Below are 13584 nucleotides of genomic sequence, written 5' to 3'. Positions count from 1 at the left end.
TGCAAAGATGGTGCAATTGCTGACTCAAAGGTTCTGTGTAAGACTCATGACTCAGCAACTCCAGAGCTGCTGATAATGCAAATAGTCCCTTTAGCATTGAGTAAGGGCCAGAAAGATGGTTTTTTAAAAAAACAAAAACAACACAACAACTATATTTTGTAAATTCGTTTGAAGGCCAATGAAGTTGCTAGGTTCCCAGTTTTTCAGTCTTATTGCAGCTGGGCATATGAGGTAGCAGTACATACACCAAGCCCTCCCACCAAGCCCTCCCACAGTGCAACAGAGAAACATGGAACCAGCGGCGTAGTGTGGGTTGTCAGCACCCGGGGCAAGGCAAGTAATTTGCGCCCCCTAACCTGCACGCCTGGCACCCCCCCCCCCACAGTGGGTGGCGACCCGGCGGCTCGGATCAGATTCGCACAGCAGTGAGAGAGAGTGAGTGAGTGAGCCAGGTAGGGGCAGAGAGCTGCAGATGTTGCGCCCGGTGCGGCCGGCCCCCGCTGCACCCCCCACGCTACGCCACTGCATGGAACTGAGGGCAGCACAACATCTACATACAGAGAAATGTGGAACGGTCCCAGGATTACCAAAACTTCCTCACCACACATAAAAGTTAACATCCAACTGTGAGATCCAACAATTATTTCAACACTGATTCCCTTTTGAACATTAGAGGCATACTCTAAAAAAAAACCCATAGGATTTCCAGGTTTGGACATCGTCTATGCATGCATGGTGACTGAAGCACGGGAGTAAGCACACAAGCCAAAAAGTTTCCCTCTGATCTCACATATACAGAAGCAAGGGGAGAGACAACATCTAAACAGGCCCACAGTCTCCCAAATCCTTATGGAAAGTTTTGAAGCACCATCACCTGCAAAGGATAATGGTAATGCCGATCTCTGTAAGTAAAGGCGGGATAATTATGACCTAAGGAGGCATGGTTCCATGCAAGCAGCCAGATTGAGAGCACTGCAATGAGGTAGGCAACGTAGTTTTACGTTCCACTAATCCTAACTGACATGCTATCCGTTAAATATCTTTTTTCAAACTTAACAGTACAGAAATGGGTAAAGTTAGAATACTAACTTCTACACTTTTGCACAGAACTTGAACAGGTGAGAATTAGTAGAAATCTGCAAACATTTACAATACGTTTAAGAGATGCCCTACTTAATGCTGTAAGTTCCATAAACCATAAAATGCATGATCTATGCTTTCAGCAATGAATATACATCAGGTGGCTACAGTAATTTTGTTAACGCTTGGCATAGGAAATTTCACTCGGTACACATCTATCAATTTAATGGCAGACAGGAAAATATGACTAAATATAGCTCCTCTAAAACAAAAATAATTACGTTTGTTAAGTGGTTCCTAACTGCCAAGTGTATACAATCTGTAATTATTATATTATAGGCAGCAACCATTTTAGGAGTGTCAAATTGACGCAAGATCGCCGATGTGCAGGTCCTTTTCTAACTATTGCAATATGCTTCCAGACAATGCGGGGTGCTTTTTGGTGGTGTGGTATCTGTAAGCTTGCTAACAGAAATGACCCTGTTACAGATGTCACTACAGGAAATGCACCTCAAAAACTGCCTAGAGTTTGAAATGTGCAAGGAAAAGGGAGGGGGGAACATGTAGAGGATATGCTGGTAAATGCTCACTCTTTGGCCAGGATAAAATATTTCTACATTACCTTTGAATATTGTGGTTTTCCTTCTTCATAATGAATTTCCACATAATCAGAGGATAATAAATCACTACAAAGAAATGAGAGAAAATATATATAGTTCTTTAAACAATACTGCTAGAAAACCTGAATGTGCTCAGTATGGTTATCTATCCATTCAATATTTTAACATACTTCATCCTGCAAACAAAGTAATAAAGAATATTTGCCTGGATTATTGATTATCACAGTTAATCTACCATATTCACTTGTACTTTTTTTCTATGAAAATTAAGATTAGATGTATTCACTATGGCATTACTTACACCCAACTGAACAACTTTATCTTAAGAAACACGTGTGTAAACAAATATTATTACTAAAATTATATTATTATTATATATTTATTTATACCCCTGCTTTTTCCCTGACAGGACCCCTTGTTTTACAGATAAAACAAGAAACCCTAAAAACAAAGAAAAAACAATCATTTTAAAAAGTAAATGTTAATAGAATTAAAACTTGTTTAAAACATATAAATAATTACAACACAAACAATAAAATAAGAAGAACAAAGCTTTCACATGCTGCTTTTTATGTTTCTGAATGCTCAGGACAACATATCAAAAGCAACATTATAGTATAACAATGAAACCAATACACCAAATTAGGAAAGAGAAGAGTTAAAAAAGTTAAATGCATCAGTGAACCCTGGGAGGCAAATGCCTGCTGGAAAGGAAATTCTCAACTAAGAGGCAGAAGGCTACCAAGATGGGGACAGATATCAGCCCAGAAAATAAAAGAAACGGCAGAACTGTTAAGGAGGATGGTGGATACTACCAAGGTTGTGGGGAAACACAAGCTAAAAAAATGTATTGACTCGTGAAAACATTGTTTTATCAATACAGTGGTGCCCCGCAAGACGAATGCCTCGCAAGACGAAAAACCCGCTAGACGAAAGGGTTTTCCGTTTTTCAAGGCGCTTCGCAAGACGAATTTCCCTATGGGCTTGCTTCGCAAGACGAAAACGTCTTGCGAGTTCCCCCCCCTTTTTCTAAGCCGCTAAGCCGCTAATAGCCGCTTAGCCGCTAATAGCGCTAATCCGCTAATAGGGATGCTTCGCAAGACGAAAAAACCGCTAGACAAAGAGACTCGTGGAACGGATTATTTTCGTCTTGCGAGGCACCACTGTATCTCTAACAGAACATGAGGATCAGTCACTAGATCAGAGGATGGAAGAAAAAGGCTTGTACCCACACGCACGGAATACAAAGGGGGTCAACTCAGAGGTGGTGAAAAATCTTGCCTGCGAGTCCTGGAAGACCTGCTCCCTGCCTTGCAGGCCTTTTCCCAGCTGGCTTGAAGGGCAGGGCCCTGACTGGCTCCAGCTACAAAAGTTGAGGCTGCTGAAGAGACCATCTTGGCCATGGGGAGGCAAACTAAGGCCCGGGGGACGGATCCGGCCCAATCACCTTCTAAATCTGACATCTCTGGGCTATTTGTGGGACATAGGAATTTGTTCATTTCCCCCCCAAAAAATATAGTCAGCCCCCCGCCCCCTGCTGAAAAAGTTTGCTGACCCCTGATCTTGGCTGTCTCTTGGGGCTTATCCACACTTAACTTTTGCCCTGTGCTTTCCAGGCACAGATCTGCACTTTAAAGCTCTGTGTCCAAGTGTTTTTCCCCCGCCTCAGACCTTTCCCTGCGATAATCCGCTCTTTAAAGCTGAAGTACAACAAACAGCAAGTTGAGTTTTCTGCGGATTGCCGTTTGTTCCGATTTGGCTTTAAAGAGCAGGTTTACGCAGGGAAAGCTCTGGGGCGAAAAAAGGGTGCTCACAGAGCTTTAAAGCACATACCTTGCCAAAAAAGCATGGAGGAAAGCTAAGTGTGGATAAGCCCGTAGTACAGACCCAGGTCATTGAGCCTGAGCTTCCACAGCCACCACTCACCATAAACCACCAATGGCAGGATTGGCAGCAACAGCAGCATATATGTTCTATGCTTGTGATATTTTATTTTATTCTCTTGCTAATTATGCTGCTTTAAATGTGTATTTTATATTTGACTTCCTTTAGTAATGTTTTCATTTGAAATGTTTAAGATTTTTTTTGTTAATTTTGCTGTGTTAAATGTGCATTCTACCTCCTTTGTCATGTTTTATTTTAAAATCATTAAGGTAATATATCAGCTTCGTGTCAATTATGTTGCTTGAAATGCATACTTTATATGTGACTTTCTTCAGGTCCTTGCAAGCTGCTCTGAGAACCTTTTCTCAATAGGATAAAATTGCTTCAAATAAATAACAAACATTTTCACAGCAGTGCAGCTAAAGGACACTGTTGCAAAGCTTCCCTACCCTTGAAAAAACTGATAAGAATCCTTAAAGGAAGAGGGGACAATTCATCTGTGCAAAGAAACGCTGCAAATGAACACTGAGTGTTCCCTGCAGTATAAATTGTGTCTCTCCAACTACCCTCAACAGGTCATAATGCCATTCTGCTACTGTGATAGATTATTGCCCTATCTAATTTTTGAAAATAAATGCTGTACAATGACCTGTAACAATTTAAAAAGTGTGTATTTTGTGCACTAAATTTCCTCCACAATTTCCTTTAAAGGAACCTTAAAAAGCCCTTCTTACCTCTGCTTTCTTCCTATCAGCTTATTTGCCGACTTTTCCCATCTCTTATCCAGCAAAACTCCTGTTTTTCACCTGCTTTGCACCTTTCTAATGCACACATTTTTTATGGTGACAGTAGATAATGCTAAGCATGACTCTGAATGTCATCATTTCATTGACCATGATGGAACAGAGAAGTTAGGTGTTAGAACCTAAATAACTTCTAGTTCAGCTAAAATGCAGTTCCCGAGACAAATTTATCAGTATGTGAAAGATGTGCTAATATGCGAGTCCACATTTTAAAATAATTTAACTGGTTGCAAATCCAGTAAGTTTCATAAACATTCTTTTATCGCTCCAAAAGCAGTCACGCTACTAACAAAATAATCAAAAACAGATCTTAACTGAACTTCAATAAGAGAATGGTGCTTCTGCACAGCTGACAAATATTTGTGCTGATGCATTCTCGCTTAAAATGGCTGAAATAGTCAAGCAAGGACCATATAAGCTGACCATGGTTTTTTTTTGGCTACACTTTGCACTTAAATTATTTAATTTCCTTTTACTTTTTCTCCAGTTTTATTTATTTTCGTAAATCGCCTTTAATCCTGTCCATCATGACTAATAAAACCTAGCAGGAAGGGATTTACTGGATGGAGCAGTTAATGGCTCACTATGGGAGGGAGTTATACCCATGGCCTTAAAAGAGGCTGTCCTCCTGCCATGATCCAGCAATTTAAGAAAACTACTGTTCAGTCTCTAATACGGTGGTGCCTCGCAAGACGAAAAGAATCCGTTCCGCGATTCTCTTCGTCTAGCGGTTTTTTCGTCTTGCGAAGCAAGCCCATTGAAGGCTTAGCGGATTAGCGCTATTAGCGGTTTAGCGGCTTAGCGGATAAGCGGCTTAGTGGCTTAGAAAAAGGGGGGAAGGGGAAAAAACCCGCAGGAACTCGCAAGACATTTTCGTCTTGCGAAGCAAGCCCATAGGAAATTTGTTTTGCGAAGCACCTCCAAAACGGAAAACTCTTTCGTCTAGCGAGTTTTCCATCTTGCGAGGCATTCGTCTTGCGGGGCACCACTGTATTCTCTTAATGGCCAAGGTGATCAAAAGAGTGTCAGTCAACCAGCTGCAGATATGCTTCGAATAAGAAGATTATCGAGACCCACTTCATTCTGCTTTCATTCCCGGTTTTGAATCAATACTGAGGAGGAGTGATGGGCAAGAGGTAAGCGAAGCATGAGAGAGTTCAAGGGCAGAAAAAGGGCAGGAGTGTGGAGGGCTAGAAGCCTTCCCACTTCTAAACCGACTCATAACATTTCACAGATCTTACCTTGTTATGGTCACTACCAAAAGTTGCAATCATCTGAAGTTCAGAATGCTATGGCCAGGCTTGAGTCTGGGTTTGCAGATACAACCCATAGTTACATCCCATTTGGATTACAGTGGTGCCCCGCAAGACGAACGCCTCGCAAGACGGAAAACCCGCTAGATGAAAGGGTTTTCCGTTTTGGAGGCGCTTCGCAAAACGAATTTCCCTATGGGCTTGCTTCGCAAGACGAAAATGTCTTGCGAGTTCCTGCGGGTTTTTCCCCCTCCCCCCTTTTTCTAAGCAGCTAAGCCGCTTATCAGCTGATCCGCTAAGCTGATAAGCCGCTAAAAGCCGCTAAAAGCCGCTAAACCGCTAATAGCGCTAAGCCGCTAAGCCGTCAATGGGCTTGCTTTGCAAGACGAAAAAACCACTATACGAAGAGACTCACGGAACGGATTAATTTCGTCTTGCGAGGCACCACTGTACTATAGCATGCTGTAAATGGAACTGCTCAGAAACTTCAACTCACTGAAAGGGCTGCAGCCAAATTGTTGACCAGGGAAGCATATGACTCCCTTGTTATAACACTTCCACTGGCTATCAGTCTGTTTCCGAGCACAATTCCAAGTGCCGGTTATGACCTATGATGCCGTGCACAGCTTGGGTCCAACCAAGTGAAAGACCATATTCCCTCATATGGGTTTCTGGGATCTTTGGAGGGAGGCCCTTCTCTCAGTCCCACCACCCTCACAGGGACACTTGGTAGGGATGCAGAAGAAGGCCTCCTCGGTGGCTGCTCCCCAACTTTGGAACTCCCTCCCCTAGATAATTTAGACTGGCTCCCCACTTCTTGTCCCCCTGCCTTGTTCCAACAGGCTTTGGGGAACTGACTGCTTTTAACAAGGGGGCTGGTGGCATGCTGTTTTTCTTGTGATCGTCTACATAGTTTTAATTCTATTAATGTTTAATTGTTTCTTAATGATTTGTATTAGTTCTTTTCTATGCTTTTTGCTGTTCTTATTTTATCTGTAAGCCGCCTTGAGTCGTTGTCAGGGGAAAAGGCAGGTGATAAATAAATATATAATAATAACAACAATACATGTACAGTGGTGCCTCGCAAGACGAAAAGAATCCGTTCCGCGAGTCTCTTCGTCTTGCGGTTTTTTGTCTTGTGAAGCAAGCCCATTAGCGGATTAGCAGATTAGCGCTATTAGCGGCTTAGCGGATCAGCTGATAAGCGGCTTAGCGGATCAGCTGATAAGCGGCTTAGCGGATCAGCTGATAAGCGGCTTAGCGGCTTAGAAAAAGGGGGGAAGGAAAAAAAACCCGCAGGAACTCGCAAGACATTTTCGTCTTGCGAAGCAAGCCCATAGGAAATTCGTTTTGCGAAGCACCTCCAAAACGGAAAACCCTTTCGTCTAGCGGGTTTTCCGTCTTGCGAGGCATTCGTCTTGCGGGGCACCACTGTACTTCTTTGCAGCCTAGCACAGGTAAGCATAAGAACCTAAGAAGAACCTTCTGGGTCAGGCCAATGGCCCATCTAGTCTAGCATTCTACACTCAAAAGTGGCTAAGGAGATGCCTGGGGAAAACTCACAAGGAGGACCCAAACACAAGCGCCCTCTCCTCTCCCGTGGTTTCCAGCAGCTGGTATTCAGGCAGAGCTGAGCCATCATGGTTAGTAGCCTTCGACAGACATTTCCTCCACAGATTTTGCCTCTTTTAAAGGGTTCAATGATCAAACAGTCTTTCAGGAAATGACTGCAGAGCCTCCTCATTTCTTAAAACTAAAACAGCTCAAGGCTAATAATACAAAAGGAAGGAAAAAATGGCCATAAACATGCACTTACTTATTCAGGGAGAGGTCAAGAATAAATTCAGATCCAAAGGCTTCAATCTGGAAACTTGCCTGAGCCAGATGCACAGCCTGAAGACAAGGAGGGAAGCGGGAGAAGGCGAGAAACACACAAAAGTTATTCTGTTAGTTTGCCAAATTATTCACAGCACACCAGCTGATGCACAAACTGTGGGATCCTAACCATGGACACTTTGCACTATATTCTTCTCTTCCTCTGCTTGATGTGTTTTTGTATGAAAATTGCAAACTTCTGGTGTGGCAACATGCATTAAATATTTTGACATTTATTTTATTTTATTTTTTATTATTTTATTTTTGTGAACCGCCCTGAGATTGTTGTGTATAGGGCAGTGTATAAATTTAATAAATAAATGAATGAATAAATAAAATGTATACTCAGAAATATACACAACTTGTTTCAATGAGATAGGATTGTAGCCTAAGGGCAAGATTAGAGTAGGCTGGGTCCACTGAGTTCAATGCTGAGGATCCCCTTGAAGGGTCCTCCGAGCTGGTACCTGAGGAGGAACCCCTGAAACAAGGCGTCCAACACATATCACCAGAACCACTGTAAAATGATGCCTCAAAGTCCCATGCTAGGCAAGTGATCCATGATGATGCCATCGCTGATAGTATCAAAAACCGTTGAGATGTCGAACTGAACTAAGAGTTCTACATTTCGTGGTTCCCAGCATATATCACTCACCAGAGCATCCAAACCTGCCTCCATCCCATAAGTGGGTCTGAAGTCAAATTCAAATGGCTGAAAACTCAATAAAACGTCAAAATGAAATACAAACGGAGTTGGCTGCCATCTACATAGTCTCCTCCTTGAAATATTTGACAAGTATAACCATTAACGTTGACGGCAATCAATGAGAAGTTGGGGGTGAGGTCAGAGAGAGAAGACAAGCCTGGCATGAAAGTCTGAAACAAGGGTTAAGGGGGAGCCAAGGTTAGAACCAGGCTGAAGAAGGCACCAGTCTTTTAACTAGCCAAGAAGCAGAACCCAAGGTCAGACCGTCGTGAGACAGGTTAGTTTTACCCTACTGATGATGTGTTGTTGCGATCGTAATCCTGCTCAGTACGAGAGGAACCGCAGGTTCAGACCTTTGGTGTATGTGCTTGGCTGAGGAGCCAATGGGGCGAAGCTACCATCTGTGGGATTATGACTGAACGCCTCTAAGTCAGAATCCCCCCTAAACGTAACGATACCGCAGCGCCGCGGAGCCTCGGTTGGCCTCGGATAGCCGGTTTGCCGCGCACCCGCGCGGCCTCCCGGTGCGGAGAGCCGTCCGCCCGGGGAGCGGAGCGCGGCCGGAAGGGGGCCGCCTCTCGCCCTTGGCGCACCGCACGTTCGTGGGGAACCCGGTGCTAAATCATTCGTAGACGACCTGATTCTGGGTCAGGGTTTCGTACGTAGCAGAGCAGCTCCCTCGCTGCGATCTATTGAAAGTCATCCCTCGACAAAAAAAAGAAAAAGAAAAAAAAAAAAAGAACCCAAGGTCAGGCCCCCAGGCAATATCTACCTAGCCCTGTTACAGTGGTGCCCCGCAAGACGAACGCCTCGCAAGACGGAAAACCTGCTAGATGAAAGGGTTTTCCGTTTTGGAGGCGCTTCGCAAACCGATTTCCCTATGGGCTTGCTTCGCAAGACGAAAATGTATTGTGAGTTCCTGCGGGGTTTTCCCCCTTCCCCCCCCCTTTTCCTAAGCCCTAAGCCGCTTATTAGCTGATCTGCTGATAAGCCGCTTATCAGCTGATCCGCTAAAAGCCGCTAAACCGCTAATAGCGCTAATCCGCTAAGCTGTCAATGGGCTTGCTTCGCAAGACAAAAAAACCGCTATACGAAGAGCCTCACGGAACGGATTAATTTCGTCTTGCGAGGCACCACTGTATAAAACTTAGCTAGTTGCTCTAGGACCTTGCAGAGACAACTTGGATGACTGGCTTCAACAATAGGAACATTACCTGTGGTCCTGAATCTCTTCCAGGTGCTTTCCCCATCCCCACGAAAATAAAAGAAGCATTCTGTTGTAGCCAAAAGAGCAGGTTGTGGGGATGGGGTACCTGCCACAGTTTGTCTGGTGAGCAATTCTGCCCACAGTTGGGGACCCCTGCCTTACTAGCTAAACAGTAGCATATAAACTTTATAGTAAGTATGTAAATAAATAAACAAAAGTACCTAAAAAACACAGCTCTAGAAGTTTCATGGTGACAAAATGATTTCAAATACTCTGGCTGTGTAACTAACATGAACCCCCAAGAAATTACACACCACTACATCCTCTTCCTATGAAATACACAGTTATACTCCACCCTACCATTAAGAATTTTTTATAGTTCATCCTTCCCACATGATGAATTTGACAGCATTTTTGAAAAGGTAACTATGTAGTTAATGTGGCAAAGCCTTATTTTAGCCCTTAATTGTTTCAGAATCCCTTTTTAAATAATTCATTATTCTACAGTAGTTTGCTGCTTATGTTGAACCGGCAATCCTATTAAAACAATCAACAGAGTTTGTAAGCAAAGCAGGATAACCTCTTTGTTTATCTGAGGTTGTGGCATACCCAATGAAGACTATTAGCCTTCTTAACATTCAGGGCGCTTAATACTCTCACTACAGGCATTCTAACCGCTATAGCGAAAAAGAATCATCACTGACTGTAATCCAACTATGTATTTAGAGCAGCTGGAACTGCACATGCAAAACCCTTTTGAAAGGTCTAGCCTGCTCCCATCTCCTAAAACTGAGATGTGCCATCACACATGCAAACAGCCCCAACGGTTGGATCTAGGAAAGGACTGGAACTACCATACATGTAAAGCACTAGTTTGAAAACACAGTTTGCCATCCATCTAGCTAGGGACTCTGCTTCCATGTGCATATATAACCTCTAGCCAGAGCACAGCTAACATGAGTTGGACCAAACTGCGTGAGACAGTGGAAGACAGGAGGGCCTGGCGAGCTCTGGTCCATGGGGTCACAAAGAGTCGGACACGACTAAACAACAACAATATATTAATGTGAATATAATAGCTTTATTTCCCTTAAATTGCTTCAAAGAATACACTATGTCAATTGTGAAAAGACTAACAATGCTACCTTAAGTAATAGCTTATTAACTATATAACTCATTTTCTCCTGTCCCCCCTCCTTTACAATGTTGGAATTCCTTTATTTTCCTTTCCTTTTATCTTTCTTGAGGCAAAGATATAATGCACATGGGAACCAACTGCAACTAACAGCATTGTGAAGAATGTTCTGATTGTAATTAATAAATAAAAATGACATGAAATGATATGTAGCTGTTTTAGCCTGGTTTCCTGATATTTTCTCAAGCTATCTTTGAAGCAATCTTACCTGTGTAAACAAGATGCAATGCAATCTCCCTAACCCTTGGTCCCTTTGGCATGGGGCAATTTAGAAGATTACTAGCCACATTCTTATTATCTGAGACCGCTGGGAAAAGTCACCCAGAGATTTGGTCTGTGGTGTCATCAGTTTACTGATGATACTCAGCTCAGTCTCTCATTTTCATCACCCAGTCCTGGGGAGGCAGTGAAATTGTAAATTATATCTGCTGGGAGTACTGAAATTGGTGGGTGAACAAATGGAGATTTAATCCAGACAAGATGGAAGTACTGCTAATTGATGGTACTGATTATACTGAAAGCGGTGCTCAGCCAGTTCCAGATAGTGTTGCACAGCCCCTGAAGCATCAGGTCTGCAGAATCAAGGTAATCCTGGATGTGTCGTGCACAGTTGACAACACTGGAGTGCTTTTTACCAACTACATACCAAAAAAATGAGGGATTTCCTAAGGAAAGCTTGTTCAGAATGCTGTGACTAAACATATTTCTGGAGCTGGTATGCCAAACTATATTAGGTCAATTTTGTTCCAACTTCACTGCCTTCCAGCTAGTTTTCAGGCTCAGAACCAGGAAATACAAATTGTCTCCTCCCCTATGAACCTATTGGAAATTCATCTTCCAATCAGTTTCTTAAGGTTTTCTCATGGTCCCTTTGCCAAAGGAAGTGTAGATAGCGGACCATGAAAAGGGGCCTTTTCAGTTGTGGAGCCTAAGTTATGAAATAGCCTCCAAGAGAAATCCCTCTGGCCTCCTCCCTGCCAGCTTTTCAGCAGACTTTGAAGATTATTTTACTCTGGCATTTTTTAGTCAGAGCTCCAATATCTTTTTCATTTTCTATTGTTGATATGGCTTTCATCATGTTTTAATTGCCCTTTCACTTACAAGCTATGATAATTCCTTTTATTTGCTTGTTCCTGATGTATTTATATGATGTTGTTATACTGCTATTTGATTTCACGTTTGTGTCGATTTTAACTTGTTATGTAATTTAGATTTGTATTTGATAAGATGTCTTGAGTATAGTTGGGCACTATGAAGGATCCTACCTCATTGTTTAAACTACCACCAGATCCAAACAGCCCTACAGTTCCATAGTCCTATGTATGTAGCCTCTATGCAGAAACATACTGTTCTGCCTTGATCATGAGTTCAAAAGACACAGCAAGGTTCAACAGTGTAGCATAATCAGATAGCAGGTACTCAAGCATTTCTAAGTTAGCAACTTGCACCAACAATGTGTGGAGCCAATCTCAGTCCTTATCTCCTCCTAGGTAGGGTTGCACAAATCACTATATTTCCCATCCACATAAATTATGAATGTCTTTTTGTGTTTTGTTTCTACATTAATTTGTTGTTAATCTGTGTGTTCTGAGTTTCGGTGTATGCATTTCTAAACATATTTTATCCTAAAATACATATTTTAGAACTTATTTTGAATTATTTTTGAGCTAAAATCTGTATCGCTAAAATTCAGAGAATTGCAAAATGAAAAGAATAGCATAATTACGTTATGATCCACACTTTCATTCAGGAGGAGCAGATCAGATTATTTCATATTCACAGAAATGAAATTCCTCAAGCATCCCTACTCCTGCGTCCAATGCTCTACCCTGTTCCTGAGGAGTGAAAATCCTTAGAGGAAGAGACTTCTGGTTTGAGCCTAACACTCGTCCACCTCTCGGTTTACTCCATCTGGGGCATGACCCATAAAAACAAGCAAGCACTAGGGAGTGTCAAATCCAGGGCAGCGAGGTGGCTGATCTATCAGCAAAACCTGGCAAAAGAAGCATTGCCTCTGGGGGTCTCCGTTCAAGGGTAGTCCTGGCCAACTTGCTCCAGTTCAGGCTTGTTGTTGAGATTTCATTATAGCACCTCTGCAGTCCTTCTAATCTGGCTGGCTCTCTCCCCCCCCCCCCCCCACTCCCTGAGTCAGAGACTATGCTGTTGCTCATGGCTGGTGCATAGATACAGTCAAGCAGAGGTAAGCAGCCTGCAAGACTATGTGCATGATTCATAAGGACTAGAGAGTTTATTGAAGTGTTGACACCCACAGAAGAAGGGACTGAGGGGTACAAAGTATGATGACATTCTCAATTAGTTGAGATGTAAAGATAAGGTTCCAAATCATCCATATCTATATCTTGGCCACTGCCAAAGCATGTGTGTTTTAGGAGTCTCTATATACGTACCACCCCCTAGGAGGAATAAAGCATGTTTCACAATGAACCAGCTGACAAGAGGCCTATGTCAAACAAGATTTGCACACACAGTTCCGTGTAACTATTGCATTAACCGAAGTCTTTCATCTCAGAATCTCAGATATTTAGAGTTATTTTTCTCTTTTCTCTGTCAGCTCCTTTTGCTGAATCACTCACTCGGCTCCAGATTGCTGTGGCCTTTATCTTTCAGTTATGCCAACCTTGGTGTATAATTAATTCAGCAAAGCCACATTAATCCTGCTCCACATATAGATATTCACGTATTCATCATCTCCACATATAGATATTCACGTCTTGAAATCTGCCCTCCCTGAAGCTCAAGATTACATACATGGACTTTTCATTTTCTCCCAACAACCCTGCAGACTAGATCAGACCATTAACTAGCCTAAAGCTGTCCAGAGACCCTCATGCAAGGTGGACTTTGAACCTGACATATGGGAACTCCAACAAAATGATGCAGCATAGAGAGCTCTTGTTTTGGATCCCAGCCATGCCCTTTTTCTAGCATATTTCATTCTGT

The 13584-nt window shown here is 42.7% G+C and overlaps 1 protein-coding gene across 1 annotated transcript in view; it reads right to left on the bottom strand.

Annotated features, from left to right (window-relative positions):
* The window catches only part of ADAM23 (ADAM metallopeptidase domain 23), a gene marked incomplete at its 5' end in the record, with an annotated part of 64590 nt that extends 55119 nt beyond the window's left edge, over positions 1-9471 (bottom strand). Inside the window, 3 exons of the mRNA XM_081856391.1 lie at positions 1703-1766; positions 7457-7533; positions 9436-9471. Of these exons, the coding sequence (XP_081712517.1) occupies positions 1703-1766; positions 7457-7533; positions 9436-9471 (177 nt within the window). The remainder of the gene's footprint in view (positions 1-1702; positions 1767-7456; positions 7534-9435) is intronic.
* Between the last annotated feature and the right edge of the window lie 4113 nt (positions 9472-13584).

The sequence above is a fragment of the Podarcis erhardii genome (genome assembly GCF_964252035.2).
Source record: "Podarcis erhardii genome assembly, chromosome: 1".
In the NCBI taxonomy this organism is placed as follows: Eukaryota; Metazoa; Chordata; class Lepidosauria; order Squamata; family Lacertidae; genus Podarcis; species Podarcis erhardii.
Note: the sequence above shows the minus strand (reverse complement) of the source record. Positions and strands in the feature narration are given on the sequence as shown.